General features: G+C 44.2%; 1 protein-coding gene across 13 annotated transcripts in view; it reads right to left on the bottom strand.

Annotated features, from left to right (window-relative positions):
- Positions 1-11843: 11843 nt before the first annotated feature.
- Positions 11844-27285, bottom strand: part of Cage1 (cancer antigen 1) — a 31080-nt gene continuing 15638 nt past the window's right edge. For 6 of the 13 annotated variants that reach the window (XM_017315603.2, XM_017315604.2, XM_030247409.1 and 3 more), the window contains 9 exons: positions 24959-25105; positions 23089-23199; positions 22203-22283; positions 21472-21579; positions 21132-21170; positions 18184-18288; positions 17140-17210; positions 13732-13800; positions 11848-11965 (listed from right to left, as the gene is read on the bottom strand). In XM_017315603.2, coding sequence (XP_017171092.1) covers positions 11881-11965; positions 13732-13800; positions 17140-17210; positions 18184-18288; positions 21132-21170; positions 21472-21579; positions 22203-22283; positions 23089-23199; positions 24959-25105 — 816 coding nt within the window. In that variant the 3' untranslated portion in view covers positions 11848-11880. Of the gene's footprint in view, positions 11966-13731; positions 13801-13832; positions 16649-17139; positions 17211-18183; positions 18289-21131; positions 21171-21471; positions 21580-22202; positions 22284-23088; positions 23200-24958; positions 25106-27285 lie in introns of those variants that run through there. The other 7 variants (XM_006516776.4, NM_027724.2, XM_017315602.2 and 4 more) reach the window with 6 other exon arrangements.

The following is a 27285-nucleotide window of genomic DNA, read 5'->3' on the forward strand; positions in this document are numbered from 1 at the left end:
GCCCCTCCCCGCCACCGTCGACGTGGCCTCTAAGCGCCCAGGGGCGGGGCCTGCGGGCCGGGAGATCACGTGGCCGGCGGTGGCGGGGACCAGGGGAGCCTACGGGCTCCCGCGAGAGCCTAGCTGAGCAGGCTTATCTCTTCCAGATGCTTAGCATCGCTTTGTCCCCCGTTGCTTTGAGGGGCCAAGGAGTGGAAACTTCCCGCATGTGTGGCAGTTGAAAGACAGAAAGTAAAGGATATGGATAACGACAAAATAAATAAATAAAAATAAAAAGCCGAAAGTGATGTCTCACATTGTAACCCCAGAGTTTGAGAGATGGAGGCAGGAGGATTGCAGCGAGCTGGAGACCAGCCTGGGCTATGTAGCGAGTTCGGGGCAAGACTGGGCTACAGAGTTAATACCTTGTCACAAAATTCTACCCCCCCTGCAATAAACAATCGGAGTTCTGGAGTTTTATTCTTTTAAATTTGACTGTCTCTCTGGTGTATAATTGCCAGTGCACAGATAGATGTAAAGGTCAGTCAAAGGACAACTTCTAGGGAACTGATTCTCTCCACATTTTAGATGGGTTCTGGGCTTGAACTCTGATCATTAGAGGTTCAGTTCTGTAATTTTTCTTAACAACCCAAACTTAGCAATTACCTAGCCTTTCTGCAGTTTCTACGCCAAAGATCTCACTTCTGGCATATTTCTGGCAACTTCAGCTGGTCAGTGTGAAACACTCGGGATGTAGTGGCTGCGCTGAGAACCTCCAGCCACAATCCTGATTCAGGGACTGTCTTGGTTACTTTTCTGTTGCTGTGAAGAGATACCATTACCAAGGCAACTTATAAAAGAAAGTGTTTGATTTGTAGGCTTGTTTACAGTCTCAGAGGGTGAGTTCCTGACCATCGCATCAGAGAGAATGGGAGCAGGCAGGCAGTGCTAACGTGGAAGCTGAGAGCTTATATGTTCAGCCCCAAAGGACAAGGCAGAGAGGTAAGTCCAATGGTACGGACTTTTGAAACCTCAAAGCCCACACCCAACAATGCACCTCCTCACATAAGTCCTTACCAAACAGTTCCACCAACTGGGATGTAACATTCAAACACAAGCCTACTGGGGCAGTTCTCATTCAAACCACTACACAGGTTAAGCAGCCACCAGGATCATTGGAGCCTCTGAGCCACAGAGGGACAAATAAACTCCCCTCAGAATTGTTGAAGATGACTGAAGTGGAAGTCACAGACCATATCTCAACTTAATTAACCCCAGTAGGTTCAGATCAGATGAACACATGTCTGACCTGAACAGGGGAAAGAGACTGTCTATAAATTCTATGAACATTAAGGAGTCAGAAGTGCCACCACCTGAAGTCAGACCTCAGAAAGGGAGACAGTGAGATCTTCGGTACAAGGACAGTGTCTCTGTACCATCCCCTCAGTTACAGTCCTTGTCAGTTTCTTGTGCCAGGAGACACTCCCGGGTTAAATACGAGGATCTTGGATATTTGATGGGGTTGAAGACTAATTATAGTCTCACAAGCAAACTTAAGTTGTTTAGCATTGAAAGAGATGATATAGATTTGAAAGGATGTTTTTCAGATGGTAATGTGTACTGGCTGGTTTTGGGTGTCAACTTGACACAAGCTGGAGTTATCACAGAGAAAGGAGCTTCAGTTTGGGAAATGCCTCCTAGAGATCAGGCTGTGGGGCATTTTCTCAGTTGGTGATCAAGGGGGTAGGACCCATTGTGGGTGATGCCATCCCTGAGCTGGTAGTCTTGGGACTTGCTTGTAAGAGAGCAAGCCAGGGGAAGCAAGCCAGTAAGTAACATCCCTCCATGGCCTCTGCATCAGCTCCTGCTTCCTAACCTGCTTGAGTTTCAGTCCTGACTTTCTTGAGAGATGAACAGCAATGTAGAAATGTAAGCTGAATAAACCCTTTCTTCCCCAACTTGCTTTTAGGTCATGATGTTTGTGCAGGAATAGAAACCCTGACTAAGACATAATACAAGCTAAAATCAGAACATAATTCAGGTATAGAATGGTAAGCTCTTTAAGTTAGGGTAAAAGGTAAAATACTGTATATAGTTAATAAATATGATGGACTGGATGTTAATTGTATATCATACTTTGTAATTTACGTGTTATGGTTATGCTCAAATTATGTCTAAGAGTTTTTTTTTTAATTTGGACAGAAAGGATGAAATTTGGGAATTGGTTTTAATGCTTTGAATTAATCCAGTCTCCCAAGTCGGGAATATGCTGAAGGTCCTTGTCCCCAACTGGTTTCTGATGGATCAATAAAGAGCCAACAGCCAATGGCTAGGCAGACAGACTGAAATGAGACTTTGAGATTGGCACAGGGTTGGAAACAAAACAGAGAAAAGAAGCAGAGATTGGCATGAGAAGAAGAAAGAAGAACGATCAGACCTAAAGGCCCACTGACACAGGCCACTTCCCCAATTGTGTTTGGGGTAGCAGAGATGAAATATAGATTTTAAAAGATCTTAATTGAGGAGTACCGGAGGGGAGTGTTTGCTAGCAGTGAGACTAGAAACACCCAGCCGTTAAGACACATTAAAATTAACTGGAGTGTGTGTGTGTGTGTGTGTGTGTGTGTGTGTGTGTGTGTGTGTGTGTGTGTATCTTTCATTCAAGAATCCCGATACCTCTTGGGCAGGTGTGGGTGTGCAACCTGTTGGGAGCACAGAGTGGTTAACTAACTACTGCTACACAAGGACAAGTTTGTTGAAACCGCAAAAACAAACAAAAAGCTGTGGTGGCCTGAATAAGATTGGCCCCCAGAGGCTCATATATTGAAATGCTTAGTAGCATTATTGGAGAAAGATTAGGAGGTGGGGCCTTGTTGGGGTGGGTGTGGCCTTGTTGGGGAAAGTATGTCACTGCGGGTGGGCTTTGGGGTTTAAAAAGCTTCCCAGGACCAGTTCTCTCTTCCTGCCGGTGGATCAGGATGTAGCACCTCTCCATCTTTATTCTGCCTGTGTATAGCCATGCTCTCTGCCTTGATGAGAGTGGACTCAGTTTCTGAAACTGTAAACAAACCTGAACAACATGCTTTCTTTTGTGTGAGCTGTCTTGGGTCATGGTGTCTCTTCACAGCAACAGAACATTCTGACATGAGCAGCTCAGAGCAGGTTGAGTTATCACGACACAGCCTTTATTGCAAAGTCCCATCTACTAATTTCAGCCTCCTCAGGACCCCTGTCTCCCCGCAACCTCTGACCCATCTTTTGGAAGGTATCTTGTTTTCTAGAAACATGGGACATCCAGGGTGATCACACTGGCACTGTTGAGACAGATCTCTGCTTTGGTCATTTGATTCCTTTATAATTTGTGGGAGCAGACAATCACTTCCCTTTATACTTATGTTTGCCTCAGCACCATGAAAAGGCCATGAGCCTCTGTACCCTCCAGGTGACTGCATGTCCTTCAGAACTTCTCTCATCCCTCACCTTCTGCCCTTAACCCTGACCTGCTTTAAAATTACAACCCTTGGGTTGGAGAGAGGGCTGTTCTTCCAGACCACCCAAGTTTGGTTCCTAGCATCCATCCTCCCAACCCCTCCCCCCCAATTCCTCTTCCTCTCAAGTCACCCCTCATAGCATTTCCTGTCTTCTCACACAATCCGTAGCTCTTGGGTCTCCTGGATGTCAATATACCATGACACAGAAAACAGTCTGACATGAGAGAACTTCATTTTGTTTTGAGGCAGGGCCATCTTGTATAGCCCCAGGTTGGCCTTAAGCCTTGAACTCTCCTGCCTCAGCCTCCCGGGCGCCAGTACTATAGGAGAATATCCTCAAGCCCAGCTCAGAAATACTTGGTGAATCAATGGGATAATGATTTTGATGTTCTTACATCTTTTCTCCTTAAATTTATAGTCTGCTTTTTAGGATATGCCCAATAATATATCAGTTGAAACAATTGTGTTTACTGCGTATGAACAAATACTTAAGTTCTTTCATGTGGCAAAGAGCTGAGGAGAATTAAATTTTTCTGCTGTATACTCTCAGGAGGGGGAAATGTCCGTGGGAAAAGGGAACAGAAAATGAGGCTGTCCTGGCAGCTCCGCAATTAGCAGCAGAGCCTCCATTCCTTCCCTAGCCCACACTTCAAAAAGAGCATGGGCAATCCAGCCACCAGACTGATCACCACAAAACCCACCACTTAACCTGCCTCTGTCCCCTCAGGCTCTGCCCTCCTTTCTCTTGCAATAAAATGTTTATAGGCCAATCGAAAGCCAGTCATCCTTTGCAGTCTAGATGGCAGCCCCTGTGTAGAGACGTGGTTTTAGAGCATCCCTCTCTACACCACAGTGAAGGCTGCTCAGTATCATCACCCCGTCAACATCCACTTCCCTCTAATACCACCTTTCAAAACTGACGGCTCGGAGGCCTCTCCTCTCAGTCTCATGTCTCATTTTGCAGTTTTCTTCTCAATGTAGTCCAAGTAGGCTTGGATTTTAACTGTGCCATTAAATCCAGTGACGCTCCTATAAGGCTTCCCTCTCCCTCCAGCTGCATAATATCTTGTACTGTATGGAAGAATCACTTGTCAATAAAAAAATGCTGTTGTCCTATTAGCTTAGGCAGGAAACAGGGAGGTGGAAGTTCTGGTACAGAGAGAGGATTCTGGGGGAGAGACAGGCATAAGGGAAGAGAGATTCGGCCCCAGACACAGAGGAAGACGGTCGCATGTAACTGAGGACCAGGTAACCAGCCACATGGCAGAACTTATAACAGGATGATTAACTTATAAGCTAGTCTTGGAACGATCCAGAGCACTTGGCCAAGGCATTTGTAAATATATTTAAGTCTCCGAGTCATTATTCTGGGACCTGGGACCAGGCAGAAAAACAGAAGCTCACAGAAAACACCGTCCAACATCCAGCACTCATTTTTCCAGGCTCTAGACTCAAACCTCTGTGCAGGACTACTACTAATACTACTACTACTACTCTCTGCAGGACTACTAAGTACTGACCACTAAGCTTCGGATACACTACCTACGGTGTCAGTCCTATCTGCTTTGGGTCTCTATGAGGGCTCGCAGGACACTTCCCTTACAGAATGGGAAGGAAGGCCCTGGTGAGAGGGAAGAGAGTGGTCAGGTGCAGTTTGAAGGCCAGGGCTAAGTGCAAGAAACCCTGGGCAGAACTGAGAGGAGGAGGAGGAGGAGGAGGAGGAGGAGTAAGAGGAGGAGGAGGAGGAAGATAGAGGCCAGAGAGGAAAAGCCTGGGAACACAAGAATGCACTTCTGGATCAGACTTCGAGCAGTGAGGGGGATGGGCAGAGAGAGAACAGGGGGACACATGTCCTAGTTTCTTTTAAGATTGCTGTGATAAAATGCTCTGTCAAAAGCAACTTAGGGGAGACAGTTCCAGCCCTTCGTTTTGGGAATTCAGAGACAGCAGGCAGGAATCAGACAGCAAAGGTTGTTACGTTCACCTCTGTCTTAGTTAGGGTTTTACTGCTGGGAGCAGACACCATGACCAAGGCAACTCTTATAAAGGACAGCATTTAAATGGGGGTGGCTTGCAGTTTCAGGGGTTCAGTCCATTATCATCAAGGTAGGAGCATGGCAGCATCCAGGTAGGCATGGTCCAGCAGGAGCTGAGAGCTCTACATCTTCATCTGAAGTCTGCTAGTGGAAGATTTGCTTCCAGGAAGCTAGGAGGAGGCTCTTAAAGTGCACAGTCACAGTGACACACCTGCTCTAACAGGGCCACACCTACTCTAATAGGGCCATACCTTCTAATAGTGCTAGTCCCTGGGCCAAGCATATACAAACCATAACAGCCCCCCTCTTCCCTTTTTATTCAGCTTCGGACCCAGTCCAGAAAATAGTTCCAACCGGGTCAGGGTCGGGGAATTTCATGGGCATTTAAAATCTCAAAGCTCACCCCTAGTGACACATTTCCTTCAACAAGGCCACAGCTACTCTAACAAGGTCACAACCCTATAATCCTTCTAACTCCTGTCAAAGAGTTTCACTTCATAGTGACAATGTATTCAAATATATGAGCCTATGGGACCATTCTTATTCAAACCACCACACACAGGAACCATGCTTTGGAGAAAGGAAACCCCAAAATTTCTAAGGATCAATACACGCAGATCTGAACTGACATAGCCAGGATGCACCATGCCCGGGTCTCCCTTTTATGGAAGGTATATATGAGTCGGATGACAGTGGCCCATCAAGATCTATACCTGGCTCCTGAAAGTATACATGGAGTGAATAGACATGGTTGCTTAGTTACTGACAGAGCCTTCATATCAGTTCCCAGCATGTCGGGTAGGTGAAACGCCAAAACTTCAAGCAGTACCCTCGGTACCTTGAGTGATCCCAAGATTTGAACCCAAGTCTTAGGATTTACGTTAAGTGCTCTTTTTGCTGTTCCTGATATCTTTTGTTCTCTACTTTTAACAAAGACTGTACTAAGTGCCACTAAAGTCAGATAAACGGGGTGAGATGGTGTGTGGCTATAATCCTAGCGCATGAGGGGCAGAGGCAGGAAGACTATAAATTCAAGGACAGTGTGGGCTACACAGTGAGCCTTAAAAATAAGAAGGAAAGAGGTTTACTTTCATATATTTAAACTGAACCTTGAAGGGTGTGTGTTTTAAGTCAGAGGAATTAACGGGGTGTGTGTTTTAAGTCTGAGAAATTAACGGGGTGCTAACGGGGTAAAGAAAGAATGTTTGACAGAAAGAAATGGCGTTTTAGGAAAAGAAAATCATGTGGACACAGAACTATCTATCTATCTATCTATCTATCTATCTATCTATCTATCTATCTATCTATATCACCTGGAGGTGGAGAATTTAAGGCAGTAGATGCTGGATTATGGATCAAGGACTTGAAACACCTGTCCACAAAAATAGAATTCAGTAAATAAAACATGCACATATGTGTTCTGGGGAATATTGTAGAGCTTCAGATTGAGTTATAGAGACTGGCAGACAGTAGCCAGTACATAGCCTACTCAATTATGACAATATCAAAGTGCTGTGTGGCTGCAACAGTCTCTCTGAAGGCCTAATGGGGAGTCAGGGAAAAGGATGCTTGCATGAAGAGTGTTTCAGAGGAGGGGTAAGTATTCAGTAGCTATAATGTCGATGTGAGAGACAGCGAAAGCGGTGGAGTAAGTCATGAAAGACGTAAAGAGTCAGACTCAGGGGACAGGAGACAGCACAGTGATCACACAGGAATGGCTGTGGTGCAGCCAAAGCTTGGCGTGGAGAAAGAAGCAGCAGGGGCCACAGGCAACCTCTGTCTTGTCCCAAGCCCCTAAGAAGAGACCCTAGGCGAGAAGCAAACCTTCAGGCTCTGGCTCCTGTTCAGTTGGCAGCCTGGATTTCCCGTCCTCTGTCTGGTCCTTAGGCTATGCTGGTCACTCTTCTCCAAGGCCATGTCCCATCAAGCATCCCATGCTTCCCTTCAGCTCTGCTCCTAGCACACGCCTTCTCAGCACATACTATGCTGATCTTCAACCACCTATGCGAGCTCCTCTTACTGTTTTGTTTTGAGACAGGATTTCACTGTGTATCCCAATCTGGCCTCAAACTCACTATGTAGCCCAGGTTAGCCTCAAACTCATGGCAGTCCTCCTGCCCCAACCATTAGAGTACTGAAATTAAAGGCATGTAAAAGGTGACCACCATGCATTCAGAACAACTCTGCTCCACATCTGGAAGCCTTCTCTTAGTGTTCACAGCTCACAAGTTACCACATGCTCTCCACTTCACCCAGGAGATCACTGCACAGCTTCATTCCCCCTTAATGGCCACAGTCACTGTCTGTCACAGTTTCTCTTGCCTGAGTAGCTTCACAGTATTCCCAATTCTAGTGTCACCTCCATCAGTACTCCTGTGAAAGACCCTAAGAGCAAGTTCCACATCACTCCCTGACTGGAGTCCCTCCGGGAGCTCTTGGGGATCAAGTTTAAGTTTGCTAGGGTGGTGGTTATTGTTCTTCGTGACCATCCTCATCTCTTGCCACGGGAAGTGCTTGGCTTTCAAACCTGACTTATGGGTCCAGGATCGACAGGCATCTCAGACCTGTATGTGTTGGGCATGCTTGGCTTTCCTCTTTCAACCTGGAACTACCCAGTCGGTGGTGGAGATCCTCGCTCAGAGCCAGACTTTCTGTAAAGCCTTCCCAGAGTCCTCTCTGCCCTTCGGGGCCACTTCCTAGCAGCTCCTCTAGCCGCAGGACCATCACCCTGTGCAGGGGCTCTGAACCATTCCTCATCTCACTTCCACACAGGAGTATCCTTGTGATCTCTACCTCTTCTTCTTCACCTCCTCAGCATCTTACTCACAGCCTGCCACACAGTTTGTCAAAGACATCTAATGATTCTTTTTAAAAACATGTTTATTATGTACAGTGTTCTGCCTGCATATATGCCTTCATGCCAGAAGAGGGCACCAGATACCATCATAAATGGTTGTGAGCCATCACGTGGTTGCTGGGAATTGAACTCAGGACCTCTGGAGGAGCAGTCAGTGCTCTCAACCTCTGAGCCATCTCTCCAGCCCCATCTAATCATTCTTTCTCCCTTTAAGCAGTTTCACTATATAATTAGTTAATTAATTAAGATGTGGTCTCTCTAGTGTAGTTCTGGCTGTATGGATCTCACTGTGTAGACTAACGTGGCCTCAAACTCACAGAGATCCACCCACATCTGCCTCCTCAGGGCTGGGATTAAAGGTGTGCACCACCACACCTAGCTTCCCCCTCCCACTTAACTAAGGATGTCTGTCTGTCTGTCTGTCTTTGTCTATCTGTCTGTCTGTGGATATAGATATATGAAGAAGCAAGAACTCCTGAGAGTGGGATGGTCTCCAAGGGAGAAATGTCCCACCTCATGTTTCTTAAAGGATTGGCTTATAAGCGACCACCTCCTTGAGCCATGTACCAAGGGAAGCCATGTACCATGTCTGCATTCTGAGATACCCTCCATCAGGGAGGCAGGGAGATGCCTGAGCTCAGAGCTTCTGCACAAGACCCTGCTTTTGGATAGCCGGTGCAGGCTTCCTTTCACCTGCGTCATCCCAACTGCGTACAGAGTCTAGAGGCAGCTATCTCTTTAATAGTCGCCTTCCCCCAGCATGTTCGGTTTTCCTAGAGGATCCCAGGATGCCAGGGGCATGAATTATAATGAAGGTATCTCCTTGCACTGGGTCACACCACAGCTCTCATGAAATCCTCACTGAATGGAGACACTGCTAGGGGCTGCGGCTCTTTTAGCTGGTCATAAGCTAGGCTCGATGCTTTTATGTGATTTTAAAAAGTATTCTGATTTTTATCATTCTTACTGTTCATAAAGGGTTTTAATGCTGTGAAGAGACACCATGACCAAGGCAACTCTTATAAAGACAACATTTAATTGGGGCTGGCTTACAGTTTCAGAGGTTCAGCCCATTATCATCATGGTAGGAGGCATGGTGGCAGCAGGCAGACATGGTCCCGGAGAAGGAGCTAAGAGTTCTACCTCTTGGTCCAAAGGAAATAGGAAAGAAACTGTGTGCCACACTGGGCATAGGTTGAGCATAAGAGACCACAAAGTCTGTCTTTATCAGGATATACTTTCTTCATCAAGGCCACATCTCCTTATGGCCAAGCATTCAAACAAGTAAGTCCATCGGGCAGGGAATTTGTATTTAAATCACCACAACCACACTCCTATTTCTCTTTAAAATGAATTAGTTGGATTGCTGAGCTGTCAATCTCAGCTGACCCAGTGCTGGCTGGGCCTCCCCTGCACTTTGTTCCTCATCCATCCAGAGCCCTCCAGGTCATCCACCCAAACAGGTCATAAGACCCCTTCCCCAAAGACAGGGCTGTCTGAACCCCGTGGGGGTTCTGGTGGACCACTATGTCCATGTGTTCAGAGACTTGAGCAAACAACATACTTTCTGTTTCCAAATTCATAGGGGATCTGCTGGATAGAGTTCTCCACAGACACAAGTGTTAGAGGCTCTGCTGGATAGAGTTCTCCACAGACACAAGTGTTAGAGGCTGTGCTGGATAGAGTTCTCCCACAGACACAAGTGTTAGAGGCTGTGCTGGATAGAGTTCTCCACAGACACAAGTGTTAGAGGCTCTGCTGGATAGAGTTCTCCCACAGACACAAGTGTTAGAGGCTGTGCTGGATAGAGTTCTCCCGCAGACACAAGTGTTAGAGGCTCTGCTGGATAGAGTTCTCCCACAGACACAAGTGTTAGAGGCTGTGCTGGATAGAGTTCTCCCACAGACACAAGTGTTAGAGGCTCTGCTGGATAGAGTTCTCCCACAGACACAAGTGTTAGAGGCTCTGCTGGATAGAGTTCTCCCACAGACACAAGTGTTAGAGGCTGTGCTGGATAGAGTTCTCCACAGACACAAGTGTTAGAGGCTCTGCTGGATAGAGTTCTCCCACAGACACAAGTGTTAGAGGCTCTGCTGGATAGAGTTCTCCCACAGACACAAGTGTTAGAGGCTCTGCTGGATAGAGTTCTCCACAGACACAAGTGTTAGAGGTTCTGCTGGATAGAGTTCTCCCACAGACACAAGTGTTAGAGGCTCTGCTGGATAGAGTTCTCCCGCAGACACAAGTGTTAGAGGCTCTGCTGGATAGAGTTCTCCACAGACACAAGTGTTAGAGGCTCTGCTGGATAGAGTTCTCCCGCAGACACAAGTGTTAGAGGCTCTGCTGGATAGAGTTCTCCCACAGACACAAGTGTTAGAGGCTCTGCTGGATAGAGTTCTCCCACAGACACAAGTGTTAGAGGCTCTGCTGGATAGAGTTCTCCACAGACACAAGTGTTAGAGACTCTGCTGGATAGAGTTCTCCCACAGACACAAGTGTTAGAGGCTCTGCTGGATAGAGTTCTCCACAGACACAAGTGTTAGAGGCTCTGCTGGATAGAGTTCTCCCACAGACACAAGTGTTAGAGACTCTGCTGGATAGAGTTCTCCCACAGACACAAGTGTTAGAGGCTCTGCTGGATAGAGTTCTCCACAGACACAAGTGTTAGAGGCTCTGCTGGATAGAGTTCTCCACAGACACAAGTGTTAGAGGCTGTGCTGGATAGAGTTCTCCCACAGACACAAGTGTTAGAGGCTCTGCTGGATAGAGTTCTCCCGCAGATAGAAGTGTGATCATATGACTAGTTCAGCATGTCCTTCGGAATACACACCACACATACTCCCTCTTGTACCTGACTAAATTTTTTTTTTCGAGACAGGGTTTCTCTGTGTAGCCCTGGCTGTCCTGGAACTCTGTAGACCATGCTTGCCTCAAACTCAGAAATCCACCTGCCTCTGCCTCCCAAGTGCTGGGATTAAAGACGTGTGCCACCACTGCCCGGTGAACCTGACTGATTTAACGATCTCTGTATATCCGTGGACAGAATGTGTTGATTAACAGCTACACTTCCAGCCTAGTTTGGGGATTTGACAAAGGGATGGAATGGGGCAAACAGGAGACCAAGCAGGAAATAACTTCAATAGGTCACATGTTTGGAGAGCAAGCGTGAGGACCTGATTCACATTTCTAAATCCCACATTTTGAAAGCGCTGGAAAGTGCTTCACACTGGCAGTCTTAGCACTATGGAGATGGAGACAGGAGGAGTCCTGGGCTCACTGGCCAACCAGCCTAGCCTACTAGGTAAGTTCATGGGCCAGTGAGAGAGCCCGTGTCCAGAAATGGTGCGGATGACTCCTGGGGAGGAACACCTAAGTTTGTTCTCCACCTACGACACTCAGGCATGCATGCACACACTCATTGCACACACTCGTTGCACACACACACACACACACACACACACACAAATAAGTTAACATAACTTCACGAATGAATATTTAATCATGTATTACTGTCAGTTCACAAGGAAATAGAACATTCTTTATGGTGGCCCTCAAGATGACTTATCAAGGTCAAGGACTTTGGGTGATTATCTAATCTTGGTCTGTAAGAAAGAAGGAAAATGATGTAAAAACAGGGAGTGAAGGCTAAAATAGTGATTATGGTGAAAAGCCATGTCATTATTTAGCATATTTGTCTCTCACTTTCAAGAACTTGTCATTTATATCAAACTATGAGACCCTAAAACAATTAAACTTTTCAACACAGTGTGTGGCCCACCCTCACAGTGTGAGGACCACCCTCAGTGAGGACCATCCTTGATGCATATAAATAAAATATGGTGCCACAGTCTTCTTATATTTAATAGGCTCCTAATTTACTTAGGTCAAGATTCAGCATTGAAATGAAACCTACAAAATCTTCTTGCGCGAGATGAAGCAATAATTAGTCATCTGGGGTAGAGATGGCTGAGAGGCCTCGCTGTTTTTACAGAGGACCAGAGTCTGGTTCCCAGCACCCATGTCAGGTGGCTCACCATAGCCTGCAACTCCAGTTCCAAGCCTCTGGTCTTTGGGGTCACCTACACTCATGTGTACATATCCACACACAGACACATATATACATGAAATAAAAACATATTCTAAAAAGTTAGACATCTAGAGACATCTAGGACTATCTCTTAATCTGTAAATTCAACTGTTTCTATGGCCAGAGATAAGTGGACATATCAGAGCCATACTTTTAAAAGATGTAGAGGAATTCTAAGGCTGAACTTCTGACTGGCACACTGAGGTCAGCAGCTCAACCAAGATTTCAGAGTTATTCACAGATGTGGAGTTTTTACACAAATGGGCTTACCAGCTGGGAGGGTCCTGTGAACTCTTTCTCTTGTTTCAAAGTCAATAAATCCATATATATAAGCCTCAAATTCAGTGCAAAAATAAATGTGATATATAAACAAATGTCTCAACTGGTAAATGTGTAAAATTATATTTAAAAATTTTTTTAAATAACTCTAGAAATAGATCCCATGGTTTGTTTCTACAACGCAAGAGAAAATTCATGCTGTTTTGGAAATCAAAACTCCTGAGCAGATTTAAACTAGTGTTTGCAAGGTGATCATATAAAATAGCTAGGATTTTTTCTAATTTTTCAGTTTTAGTATATGGACCGCTGAAGCTGGAACCCAACTGTTCTTACAGTCACCTGACAAGCTTGAGTGCCAACCCTACAGCATGGGGTTACATGACTGGCCGAGACTTTTCTAAAAAATATAGATTTCAGGGTTTCGTGCAAATAAAGAGAGTCGTCTTATAAGCATGTAGAAGGTAAGTATTTTTATTGAAGACAAGCACCTTGCTCATAACCCTTGTAGAATCCTGCTTACGGCTTCTGAGAGGGCAGGCAGACTGGCCTTCTAATTCAGGCTCCACAAAACCCTGAGAGTAATGAGGTAAGTGGAGGGTGCCTGCAATCTCAGAGCTTGGGGCGCTTGGTGGGAGGAGCTTGTATTGCAATCTGTGCTACATAGCAAAACATAGGTGGTGGTGTTGTTGGTTTTTGTTTTTTTTTAAGCATATGAAACCATATCAAAAATAAGATTTAAAAAAAAACCTGTTTTTGACACAGGATCGTGCTAAACATTGCAGGCTAGCCTCCAGGATAGCTGGGGTTTTTAGGTATGTGACACTAAGTAAAGCCTACAAGAAACTTTGATCAAGCAACTACTTTATCCTAGGAAAGCACAAAATACTTCATATTTATCTTATTATCTTAAATAAAAATGTAAGGGGAGAAAAAATTAAATGTATTACTTACTATACGAATTTTAAAGACATCGTTTTCTTTTTAAACAGAAGGAAAACTTACCTTGGCCTTTTGGCTTTCTCTCTGGGCATTCTAATTAAATCTTCTAAATGTCTATTCCTCTCTTCCAAGCTAAAGAAAGAAACAATTGCATTTTATACAAAAATGAACTTTTCTAGATGAATATTTTGTAGATTCTTTGGAGACTTAGTTACTGCTCTATTACTGTGAGGGAAAATGCTTGGTGGTGTCACAGCATGGCCGCAGTATTCTGTTGGCCTGCTAGAGATTTGCATGGTTTCTATTCTTAGGCATTGAAAGAGAGAGACCGAGGCAGAGACAGAGAGAAAGACAGAGACAGAGATTCAGAGACAGATATAGCTCCAAGCAAGAGAGACATTTAGAATCTCTAATAGACTCTTCAGGGCACATAGTCAACATGCTAGGAAAAAAAAAAGGTTCAAAACAAACAGTACTAAAAACTACAAGTAAAAAAAGGCCAACTCACTACAGAGGCAAACACAGTGCATCAAACCTCTAACCAGAAAGAACGGAATGATTCAAAGGTAAACACAGTGCATCAAACCTCTAAAAGGAAGCCCTAAATCCAGAAGAATGGAATGATATAGTTCAAGTCCTAGAAGCAAAGTGCCTTCCAAATAAGGTTATCCAGAAAATTGTCTTCCAGAATGTTAGATGGTAGAAATATGGATGTTTCAAGACAAACACACACTAAAACAACCCAAGACCACCAAGCCAACACTGCAAAGGATACGTAAAGGGAACCTTAACTAAAGAGGAGGAAGATTCTGAACAAGGAGCCCCCAGACCCACAACCCCTCAGATGGAGAGAGAGACAAGAATAAGTAATAACCCAGTTAACCAGAAAACAACCAACCAAGTCACAGGAAGCAGCGCAGCTCTCAGTATTAACTCTAAGTGTAAGTGGGTTCAAGTCCAAGTAACCAATTAAGACACTGAATGGCTGCCTGGATTAAAAGGGAAGATTCAAGTTTCTTCTGTCTCTAGGAAATACAACATAATGGCAAAAGCCAGTCACAGATTGAAAGTGACAGATGGAAGTCAAGTTACCAAGGAAATGAAAGTCAAAAAACCAGGCTGGCAGGGCTCAGGAAACACCAAAGGCGGGCAGAATGTAGGGGCCAGTGAGATAGCTCGGTGGGCAACAGCTCTTGGCACACAAGCCTCAACCTGAGCTCAATTCCCAGAACCCACAGTGGAAGGAGAATAACTGAGTCCCTTTGACTTACACACACACACACACACACACACACACTCGGCAGATGTTTTTACCTGGTTTAGGTCATAACATAGATCATTTTGTACCCTTAGAACTGTGCCACTATTTAAGATGTTAGAACATTTTCTATGCCTCGATTTCTTCTGCTTCTAATGTTGATCATCATTTTTAGAAATTGACAAGCACACAGGACAATCTCTGTATCTGTGTTGTATCGTAGAAACAAGCTAAGGGGGTTCTTGTCTTCCTCTTCCTAACTTGGACCTGACATAAACCCTGATACCCCAAACTTCCAGCCCATCTCTGACATTTTGTATATGCAGGTGTTCAGAATTTGGATTTGGGATGGGGATAAGATAAGAGTGGCTCTTAGACCCATCTATTGATCTCCGTCGTCTAGATTCCTGTTCTCCAGGTTGTATACTTTCATAATCAACCAGGCTAGGCTAGTCAGCTAGCCCCTTCTTGGAAAGGATGTGAAAGACTAGGGTCTGGGGGACAGGTTGAACTGTGTCCTGGCCGTTCTGTTGTTTGGGCTTGCACAATAACTTTTGTTGATTTGGTTGGTTTTTGGTTTTTTTTAAGACGGGGTGGGGGTGGGGGTTCTCTGTGTAGCCCTGATGGTCCTGGAACTCCATCTGTAGACCAGGTTGACCTCAAACTCAAAGATCCATCTGCACTGCATTCCCAAGGGCTGGGATTAAAGACATATCAGCACACCTAGCTGCCCAGGAATTGTAAGGTGTGGCAGTCCCATCTGGAGAAGGCTGGGTCATGATGGAAGGTCCATGTCCTGTGTATTGCAGTAGTGCCAATGGCAGTTTATTGGAGCCTGCATGTCTACCCACAGCTGCCTCTGTCAGTGGTAAGGTTTCTCATTTGTGTGGGTTTGCAAACAGATGCTCAGGTAACCAACCACATGCGTGGGGGCTGTTCTCCCACTCTGGTTAGGGGATCCTCTGACAGGCAGAACGGGGTATCACGAACTCTGGGGAGTGGAGCTGTGGGCTGGTGATACTCTGGCAGGGAAAGATTAGCTGCAGGGTGGCTCTCTGGGGTAAGTGGTTTGGCAAGCAACAGTTGCTGGCGCTCAGCAGTTCCTCTTTACCCTGTGGGAGTAACCCTGCCACAAAGCTGTCACTGAAGGAGGAGGGAAGTCTTGTGTGCTGGTTCCCATTGCTGAGCTGTGGTCCAGCTTCCAAATGGGCCCATATGTGCTCACCAACTGTGCCTGCTCAGTTCTGGGGCCCAGGGTGGCCTTTGGCAAACTTGATGACTGACTGACTGCCATGTTCGATATTGGGGCTCTCAGGACCAATTTGCCCTACAGCCCCCTGAGAGTCTGCTGTGTGGTGGCTGTCTGTCCACCAGGTGGGAGAGGGTTGGATGGGGAGGGAGGCAGTGCTGACAAGCCCAGGTCTGTTCTGCAGATCAACTGCTGGCACAGGCAGGATGGCAGTTCCACCCAGAAGCGGGAACTACCATCCTGGTAGTTGGTGGTGGATTGTAGCTGGTGTTGGTGGGGATGCAGTGAAGACAGCTGATTCCTGACATAGTCAGCTGGAGAGAACTGACTTCTTGTGTCTCCTTCCGGTGGGCAGGCGAGTGGCCAATCCTCACCATAGCTCTACCACCCACAGGGGTGGGGCCATGGTAGCTTCTTGTAAGAGCTCTTCCTGTGGCTGGACAGCCCGGAAGACAGGAACAGCACCTCACAGCCTAGCAGCCAGGTTACCCAAGGCCAATGAAGATTAAAAAATAAATAAATAAACGAAATCCAAGATTATAAGTCTCAAACTGCCTGAGATACTTTTGCTTTGGATTAAATGTAAGCTGGTGGTACCTTTTTAAGAAGTTCGTTTGTAATACCAAAATTCTCAGAAAAAGCTGTAAAACCCTTGAAAACAGTAGAAGGCAAGGAAGCAGTCTGCCAGAAGCCAGGCTGTGCCCCAGATGCAAGAAGTAATAAAGTAGCTTGTTTGGAACCAGGTTGGTGTTGGTGTGTGTGTGTGTGTGTGTGTGTGTGTGTGTGTGTGTGTGTGTGTGTGTGTGTGTGTGTGTGATGGTTTAGTCTATACTAAAGGATACAGCACGCCCTGTTATCCTATTTCTAAGAGTCAGAGGGAAAAAAACTTTAGAAGTCAGAAAATAAAACAAAACATCAGTAGACAGTCAAAAAATTTTACAAAAAAATAGTTTTCTTAACTTACTGTGCAATCTGAGAATGTGATATCTCAAGTCTTTGGTCAGCACATTTGATAATTTCTTCATATGACGTTACCTTGAGAAAACAATTTTTTTTTTATAAATACAAGTATTTGTATTTAATTTTGTTTTCTTCGTTTAAAAATCTTTACAAGTTGAAGTTTAATTATTTGACGACAATAAGTAAAATTTTTACAACAGACAAAACATTCGTTTTCTATTTTGGTATCAGAAATATGAATAATGCCGGGTTTGGTGGCGCACACCTCTAATCCCAGCACTCGGGAGGCAGAGGCAGGTGGATTTCTGAGTTCGAGGCCAGCCTGGTCTACAAAGTGAGTTCCAGGACAGCCAGGGCTATACAGAGAAACCCTGTCTCGGGAAAAAAAAAAAAAGAAAGAAAAAGGAAAAAAAGAAAAGAAATATGAATAACAATGATTTTAAATACTCTCATCATGGAAATGGGAGTCCCAGAAACTCACTGTAATCTACTGTGTTCCTCACAGTGACAGAAGGGCCAGGTAACAATTATAGCCTATTAGGTTAAATTAATGCGGTCTTGGTTGGCTTATGCCTGCAATTTCAGTACCTGTGGGGCTGAGGCAACAGAATTTGGGATTCCAAGGCCAGACTGGGCCACATTGTCGCAAAAGACCAAAATGAAAACAAACAAAAAAAGTAAAGTAAAACACTAACTTGGTAAGATGTTTAGTTACTTTGAAGGTAAAATAACAAAATGAAGACTTTCTTGAGCACGTCCCAGCTGGCTACCCAGCTAATGAGGGCATTTAACATGCATTGGGAGATGGGGGGCGCCATTAGGGGTAAAAGTGGCAAACCTCAGATCCCTTTAGTTCTGGAGTTCCGTTAGATCTGATGTGAGGTTGGGGTTAAGTTTAGCATCAGTGTTTGGTTTGGTCTTTATGCTGAGGACCAAAAGCAGGGCACATGCTGGGCAGACGGCCTCCCATCTGGGCCACACCCCAGCCTGACATTTTCTGAAGAAGGTTTTGTTTTGTTCTGTTTTGTTCCTGTGGGGAGACAAGTACCTTATTTATCAGGCTGCCTACGTGTCTCCGGTACTTGTCATTCTCCTCAATGAGTCTGCTGTAGTGGTCTTCTTTGCTCTCCAGAAGCCCTCCCAGCTTTGTAATCTATGGAGAGACATCAGCGAAAATGTAACCTGGAAACCACCATGTAACGGGTGTAAAATAAAATGAAACCCATCAGCTCTAACTTATTGCACTGCCCTCTGAAACTGAGTTCTAATGGAGTGAGTCATGACACAGATGGCCAGATCTGGGGGTGAGTTGCATACAGAGCAGCAGTTATGATAGACTTTTATTGATTCTGTTATTTTCTACTGTGAAATAGCTTTGCAAATAGCCAAGCATCTGCTAGTACCTGCAAACACGAATCACACCCAGGTCTCGTTACCATCCTTTGCACAGACAGCCCACGCAGAGACATGCTGTGATGTGTGTGACAATGTAGATCCTCCCTTGCAAACAATACACGTGTCTAAGGCTTGGCTTCATGTACTTCACAGTCCAGCCTACTGTCCATTTTTTTTTTGCAAGAATACTATTGAAATTAAATATTATATGGGTTGGCGAGGTGGCTTCATATGGAAAGGCACCTGTAGCCATAGCTGATGATCTGAGTTCTATCCCCTAGACCCACACAGAAAGGGGAAAACTGACTCCTGCAAGTTGTCCTCTGACCTCCATGTGTGCCATGGCACTTTGCATGACAACACACACATATCAATCAAATATAATAAAAGTTTTAAATAAAAAGTTAATTTCTTTGAGAGTGGCATTTAGGGTCATTAGGAAAGCTTATTAATAATTTTCTCTCAAAGCTAATTTTCAAAGAAATTATAGAAGAAAAACTGCAGAAAACACCCTACTAAATAGCAGTGCTAAGAGTGATTTTTCAGGGCTGGAGAGATGGCTCAGCGATTAAAAGCACTGACTGCTCTTCTGAAGGCCCGGAGTTCAAATCCCAGCAACCACATGATGGCTCACAACTATCCATAATGGGATCTTCTGGCATGTCTGAAGACAGCTATAGTGTACTTACATATAATAATAAATAAATCTCTGGGCCGGAGCGTGGGGGGCCAGAGTGAACAGAGGTACTGAGTTCAATTCGCAGCAACCACAACCATCTGTCCGGCTACAATGTACTCATATACATAAAATAAATAAATCTTTAAAAAGAGTGATTTTCAGTCTTCTTACATTTTACATATACTCATATATCGGTAGAGGAGGACCCTACGGAGCAATGGTAAAGCATAATGCTATAGAGACTGCAACAACCCCTCCCTCTCTCTTTCCTTCCCTTTTCTTTCCAGGGATGGGAAAAGAACCTAGGGTCTAGCTTCTGATAGCTGAGCTCTACTTCCAGGACACTGATGACGACGATGATGATGATGATGATGATGATTTTGAGGCAGGAGCTCCCTAAGTTGGCCAGGCTGGCCTTGAACTCAATGTATAGCCTTAATTAGTCACACCCTTGAAGCCCTCCTTCCCTCGTCTCTAGCGTTCTGGGATGACAGGCATGGACTGTCACTTTTCTTCTCTTTGAAAGGTGAATGGCTACGTAATGAATAGAGTGCTGGAGTCTGCTCTTAAGTCATTTAGAAAGAAAGGACAGACTTCTCTGCTGTGTCAGGAGCATTATCGGTCTTTCCCATTACAGTGAGGCCATGGAGATTTCTAGTATCGCTTTCATTGTATTTGCGGCACAGTGTAACAACCTATCTAATGCACGCAAACTCTACTGTGATAAAATCAGGACAGTTCACATTTCCATCTCCCTAGATCTTTTAGAAACAATCTTGATTATTGTGTAACAGTTATACATATTTATGCAGCTACATGAATGGAACAGGAGGATGCTAAAGTAAATGAGATACATCAGCCCCAGGAAGATAGATACTTCGAGTTCTGTCTCATAGACAGATGCTTTTAAACAGTTGAAGTCAATGTCCAGTCGTGATGTCTAGAGGCTCGGAAGAACGAGGAGAAGTCAGGATAGCAGGGGCTGGACAACTGGTATCAGAACATGGAGAATAGTGATAGATGCAGTGTCCATAGTAAGGAGCAACATATCCTATAAATAATCTGTGGGGAAGCAGCCAAAACTCCAAACACAAGGTTATGGTAAGAAGAAAGAGGCTGATTAATACACATTGTATATGTATACAAACATGCAGTACAAACAAAGGAATATTACACTGTGTTTTTAACTGTTTTCTGCAATTGTCTAAACACTAAATTCATGTTTTTATTTTCTTCCATTTTTCTGCATTCTCTTTTGGACCACCCTAGGTAAACTAAGAGTTACTTGCAACCATTGTGACTGAATGCAGCAAGTGAAGTAGCACACACAAAAACCTCAGCGTGCTTCATCCACCGGGAAAAGTAGAACAAATCTCGAAGCACTGTGTGCAGTGAAGGCCTGTAAGCCCAGGACTTCAGAAGCTGAAGTGGGCCATTATGGGAGGAAGACTGGCTTGAACGAGACAGTAAGATCCTATCTCAAAAAATAAATACGGACTGGAGAGATGGCTCAGTAGTCCAGAGCACGGTCTGTTGCTCTTTCGGAGGACTCGGGTTTGGTTCCCAGCACCGGCATCAGACAGTTCATACTCAACTATATAACACCAGCTCCAGGTGATATGACATCCTCTTCTGGCCGCTGAGGGCATGGATGTACATACATGCAAATAAAGAACATTTTTAAGACAAAACACTTCAAAAAGGAGGGTTACAGCTAGGAGTAGGTAGAATGCTTGCCTGGCAGGAGGAAAGCCTTGGGTTGGATCCCTAGAAACGGGGAAAATAAAAGCACGTTTACCCTTTGGCTTCTGTGCTTTGAAAGGCATATGTATTAGCCTAAAAACAAATTATGTTGAGCAATATTTACATTTGTATAAGCATTTTAAAAATCAAATCTTATTTTATGTGTATGGACGTTTTACCTGCATATGTGTCTGTATACTCATTGCATATCTGGTATTCTGAGAGGTAAGAGGAAGGCATTGGATTTGTTGAAATTGGATTTACAGACAGTTGTGAGCTACCTTGCAAGTGTTGGGAATTGAACCTGAGTCCTCTAGAATTGCAGCTTAACCACCGAGCCATCTCTCTAGCCTGATACGTACATGAAAATACTTTCATATTTTTGGTGACAGTAGTGCCACAGTGCCAGTGTGAGTATTTTAATGATACTTTAATAATACATTGAAGGTTGATAACTTCTTCAAATTTAATGGCTGGCCCTGGGTGTAAAAGGGACCATAAGGCATTGGTCTGTCTTACCAAGACATCAAGTTCCTCATTCAGACTGTGGTATTTATCCAGTTTGACTGCCAGCAACACAGGCGCATCTCTGGCACTCTTGACCTCGTCTGCATCAAAATCTGTGATCTAAGATTAGATATGTTTGTACACATTTCAGTCCTTACACACTCTTAGCATTTCACAGTGTCATTTTAGCTTGAGAATCAGAGGAAGAGGGCTGGAGAGATGGCTCAGCAGTTACGAGCATGTACTGATCATACAGATGACCCAGGTTTGGTTCCCAGTACCACACGGTGGCCTCACCAGCATCTGTAATTGCAACTTCATGGGATCCGATGCCCTCTTCTGGCCTCTTGCATATACATAAGTCCACACTCGTGCAGGCAAAACACTATATGTGTGTGTGTGTGTGTGTGTGTGTGTGTGTGTGTGTGTGTGTGTGTGTGTGTATGTGTGATATGAGGCTGGAGTCATAGAAATACAGAACTTGCCAGTGGATGAGGGCCCACACCTTCAATCCCATCACTTGGAAGGCAGAGGCAGGCAGATCTCTGTGGGCTCTGGGACAGTCAAGGCTACACAGAGAGGCCCTCTCTCAAAAAGCCAAAACCAAACAAACAAAACAAAAACAAAAACAAACAAAAGGCCCAGAACTAATAGCTAGAAGGACATTAGCAAAGTTGCCAGGAGAAATGACTATCTGTGGTATATTTCCACGTTGAAGCCAAGTATAACATGTTATAACTCACCTCAATAGTGTGGGCTTGAAGTGCCTTTTCACTAGCAATTAACTCTTTAAGAGTCGCAATTCTGTTTTTATGTTTCAATAGCTAGAAAAAAAAAAGCATTTTTTTTTATTTTAGAGGAAAAGAAATAAAATTAACTACTAAAGCATTTATGATAAAGTTATCCAACAACACAAAGGCCAATCTTTAAATGATAGCATAGTTTTACCACTTCCATGACGAAGAGTTTCTACAGAGGGTCCAAGACTGCTATGCTTAGCAAAACAAGCAAGTCACCTGGAACCCTGCATCGTCTGGGGTGTCTACTGCCCCTCCAAAGGATGACTCACTGTTTAGACTGAACACCTGCCTGCTTTCTGGTGGGTGGGACTTTGGTACATGACTCCCTCAATACAACTTCTATGGACAAGTGGTTTTACTGAACTGGCAGATGGCCCTTCACCCTGTGATCACTATTTAGTGCAGGGGAACTGATGCGCAGCTTTTGTGACTCCTCCAAGACACATGGAACCCTGGCTGCTTTCTCTTGGCCGCCTTTTGGTATAAGACATCCTAGTTAGCTGAATGCTGAGTCCCGTTCAGTCCACGGAGTTCGTGGTGGAAAGCAAGAACCAACTCCTGAGACTCCGGGTGTCCTGGCTCCCATTCCTAGCTACTGAGCCATCTCATCAACCCCATGTGAATGAAACTTTCCAATGGAGATTTAAGTTGTAAATAAGTCAAATGTTAGATATCGGATCTACTTCTAAAAGGCACAATTTAAGCTAGTCTGGTCCCCAAGCACTTTTTAAACAAATCCAGAACTTTAGGAGCAACCGTTGTTCTGTGATGTTTTAGCTAGCTCTTCCCAGTAAACTGAATCAGGTTTTAGAAAAGAAGAACACAGTACCTCTTTATCTAAGTCCTTCTTTTTAAGCTGACAGTCCTTCAGTCTTTGCAGCATTATGTCATTAGCTTTCTTACTCTCTTGGCAAAGCTCAGCATCAGGCGTGGCAAGGTCCTAAGGATAATGGTTTGAGAAACTAGATTGAAAGGTTTTCACTGAAGCTAAAACGGAGGAGGAGGACTGTTTAGAAATAAGGGGCCAAAGAAGGTAAACCACACTGAATCCCATGCTTCAAATGCTCTTCATCACTTCACTAAGAGATAATACAAAAGTTAAGACAAGAGTTAATAGAGTTATTATGTAGATTCACACATGTCCATAGATTGCTAGTAAGAGAGGGTAGTATACTGTTAACCCTCATCTATGATAAATGGATGCTTATATATTCATATGTACATTGCTCCTTAGCCTGGCCAGTTTACATATTCAAACCTGGGATAAATTGGTACCTCTGACACATTAGAAAGGCCAGACATCCTGAACAATATAGCAACTAGGTAGTTCGAGAGTAGCCAGGATGAAGATAACTGTAGCAAGATAACCTAGAGGTCTAATGTCTAAAGGTTTGTGTTGTGTTCTGCTGCTTATCTGTGAAACTTGGGACAAGGAGGTCAGCTCTTGCAAAGCTTGCTTTGTTTTTCTGAGTTAAATGTCTAAATGGCAGGGAATGATGCAAGGTTGACCGGAACATGTCAGGGACAGTAAATGTGGACACTTCCGGGGATGGTCAGGAAGTCAGCAGATACTTGCTGCGAGCTCATTATGGGCTTGATTCTGCATCAGGTACAGAAGAGAGAGTGGGGTGGGAGACATAGAACAGGCAAACAGGAAGTAGTTATTTGAGATGGGGTATGATCCGCTGAGAAGGCGGGTGACATACTGCCCAAGAGCTGAAGGGGTCTACAACCCTATAGGTGGAACAACAATATGAACTAACCAGTACCCCCAGAGCTCGTGTCTCTAGCTGCATATGTAGCAGAAGATGGCCTAGTTGGCCATCATTGGGAAGAGAGGCCCCTTGGTCTAGCAAACTTTATATGCCCCAGTACAGGGGAACGCCAGGGCCAAGAAGTGGGAGTGGGTGGGTAGGGGAACAGGGTGGGGGGAGGGCCTTATTTGACAATCTTGCAAGTACACGCCCTGTTGTATCATTTTTGTTGAATGCAGTTGCTGCCCAGGACAGAAGCAAATGGAGCTCCCCATTAAGGAAACTGGCTGAGACACGTTATGTTCCTTGAACAAGTCACATAGTCACCATATGTAAGGCTGGGATTTGAACTCATTAATACTTCATTTAAAAATTACTCATTTATTCTATCTATGGATATATGGGTTTTTGCCTCCATGTATGTCAGATGCCCACAAAGGCCAGGAGAGTGCTTAGATCCCCTGGAACTGAAATTATAGGCGGTTCTGATCTCCATGTGGATCTTGGGAATCGAACCTGGGTTCTGTGGGATGATGGCTCTTAACTCCTGAGCCACTTCTCCAACACCGTTACTTCATTGTTCATTCTACCAATGTATACAGTTGCTGCCCCCAACTACATTTTAATTAGGCAAGCAACTTATTAATGTGAACACTCACTGAGAGCAGACTGGCTTAGAATAAAAGACAACTACACTGGAAACAGGAAGTACTAGATGGCTAGTTACTATCCTTGTTCCTTACCACTGTATCTTTCCATCTGACTACAATCACTTGTTAGTACTGAACATCAAAGATAAGCAGCTCGAAGCCTGAAGCCTGGGGAGCAGCTAGAGGTCTGACTCTGTCTTTCCTTCTCCTGCGACTTAATCCTGCTACCTTTCACAGCCTCTCTCAGTTCACTCCAGCTCAAGTATTTGCTTGATTTCTTTATTTTGTTTTTTACCTGACACGTGAGAAGTCCTATTCTCAGGGCCAAAAGGCTGTGAATTCCAGAGGCCAGCGGAGAAGTTTTCTTCAGAGGTTGGAGCTCCAGGTTTTCTTTACAAGAAGAGCGATTCAGGAACAAATTACAATGTGTCCCCTTTGTCTCCTACATGTGCACAATTCGGATTTATCATCATAAAGTCAAAGGACCCAAGTTAGTGTTTAAACAAAACACTGGTGAAACACTATCTTAAAGCTCTGAGCAATGGTTCTGAGGCATTTTCCCATGGGATACCTTTATAATCTTAAAATTTATTGAGAAACACAAAGCAAACTTTAAAAAAAAAACCACTGAGGACCAGATTAGTTATATTAGAAATTATAACAGGACACTTTTAGATTGTTTACAAATTCATTTGGCTAACAATCCATTATGTCTCAACATAAATAGACCTTTTATTAAAACTATATTTTCTAAAATAAAAATATTAGTGGGGGAACAGTTTCCTTGGTTTTGCAGTTTTGGGGGTGGTATTGAGTATCAGACTCTGAGTCTTAATTGTGCTTAGCACAGCAAGAACCCCGACTCATTTTTAATTAATTTTAATTCTATAGTTGAAAAGACAGCAGGATTCTCATGTGTGATCCACATATCCTGTGGTGGTCTGAGTAAGAGTGCCCCTCCATAGGCTCATTTATTTGAATGCTTGGTTACCAGGGAATGGAACTCTTTTGAAAGGATTAGAAGGATTAGGAGGTGTGGCCTTGTAGTAGGTGTGGCTTTGTTGGAGGAAGTGTGTCACAGAGGGTGGTGGGGCTTTTGAGGTTTTAAAAGCTCATGTCAGGCCCCAAGTCTCTTCCCTGCTCTACAGATCAGGATGTAACTCTCAGCTATTGCTTCGGTACCTGCCTGTGTGCTGCCCTGCTCCCTGACATAATGATAATGGACTAAACTTCTGAAACTGTAAACAAGCCCATATTAAAGGCTTTCTTTTATAAGATCTGCCTTGGTCATGGTGTCTCTTCACAGCAATAGAACAATGACTAGTACACAGTCCATCAACCAGGAGGGCAATTATATTACCACATGTCACAGAGTTTCTAAAATACCATATACTTGGGAGAAGCAATGATGTCTTTTCAGAGAGAATCTCTCTCAAAACTGGTATTCCCACATGCAAAGCAAATTCTCCAACAATTATCTGCCTCTGCCCATTCTTTAAATTTTTAAGACAATGTTGCCAAGGCTGGCTTTGAACTTGAGATCCTTCTACTTCAGACCCCAAATGTCTGAGATTATAAGCATATGTTGTTCCTAGCAACAGCCATGTCTTTTGTTCCATGCCATTAGCTTAGTTACAGACATATTCATTATACCACATGAGTTCCAGAGTCTGAGCCACTTTCAAACTGATTGTCCTTTTTAAGAATACTCTTCAGTCTGGCAGTAGTGTTAAGCACCTTTAACCCAAGCACTCGGAAGCAGAGGCAGGTGGATTTCTGTGTGCTTAAGGACAGCCAGGGCTACACAGAAAAACCATGACTTGAAAATAAACAAAAGGGGCTGGAGAGATGGCTCAGTGGCTAAGAGCACTGACTGCTCTTCCAGAGGTCCTGAGTTCAATTTCCAGCAACCACATGGTGGCTCACAACCATCTGTAATGGGGTCTGATGCCCTTAAGTGTGTCTTAAGTGACAGTGCACTTACATAAAACAAATAAATAAATTTAAAAAGCAAATAAACAAAAAGAATACTCTCCATGTCTGTTAAATGAATAAGAATATTCTTATTATTTATTACATTACATTTCATTTTTTTTGTATGTGCAACACATGTGGGGGTCACAGAACAGTTTTTTGAAGTCAGATCTTTGTTTCAACCACGTGGATTCCAGTCACTTAACTCAGGTTCTCAAACTTGATGGCAAGTGCTTTTACCCACATAGTCATCTTGCCAGTCCCCAAACAACCTTGTTTCTCATACAACTTGGGTCCTTACTATAAAAGATGCCACCAGGCAAGGCATGGTGGCTCGCACCTGTAATCCAAGCAGACAGAGGACTAAAGCAGGAAGATTACAACAAATCGGAAGCCAGCTTAGGTTAAATAATAAAACCGTCTCAAAAAACAAAAAATTACTAACTAAATAAATAAATGGAGGGAGGAAGGAGGAGTGGCAGATACAGATCCAAAGACCAGGCCATCATAACCTGTAAGTGCCTCTGGTTTTCTGTTGGGGCCCTCATCACAGCGGCTCTGATGCTCTGCTCCAGAATGACTACTGAAAGCACCAAAAAAGATGCAGAGATGGAAGGCAGTGGCATCACTCCACCTCACCGAGCTAAT

This window comes from Mus musculus, chromosome 13, assembly GCF_000001635.26.
Source record: "Mus musculus strain C57BL/6J chromosome 13, GRCm38.p6 C57BL/6J".
NCBI lineage: Eukaryota > Metazoa > Chordata > Mammalia > Rodentia > Muridae > Mus > Mus musculus.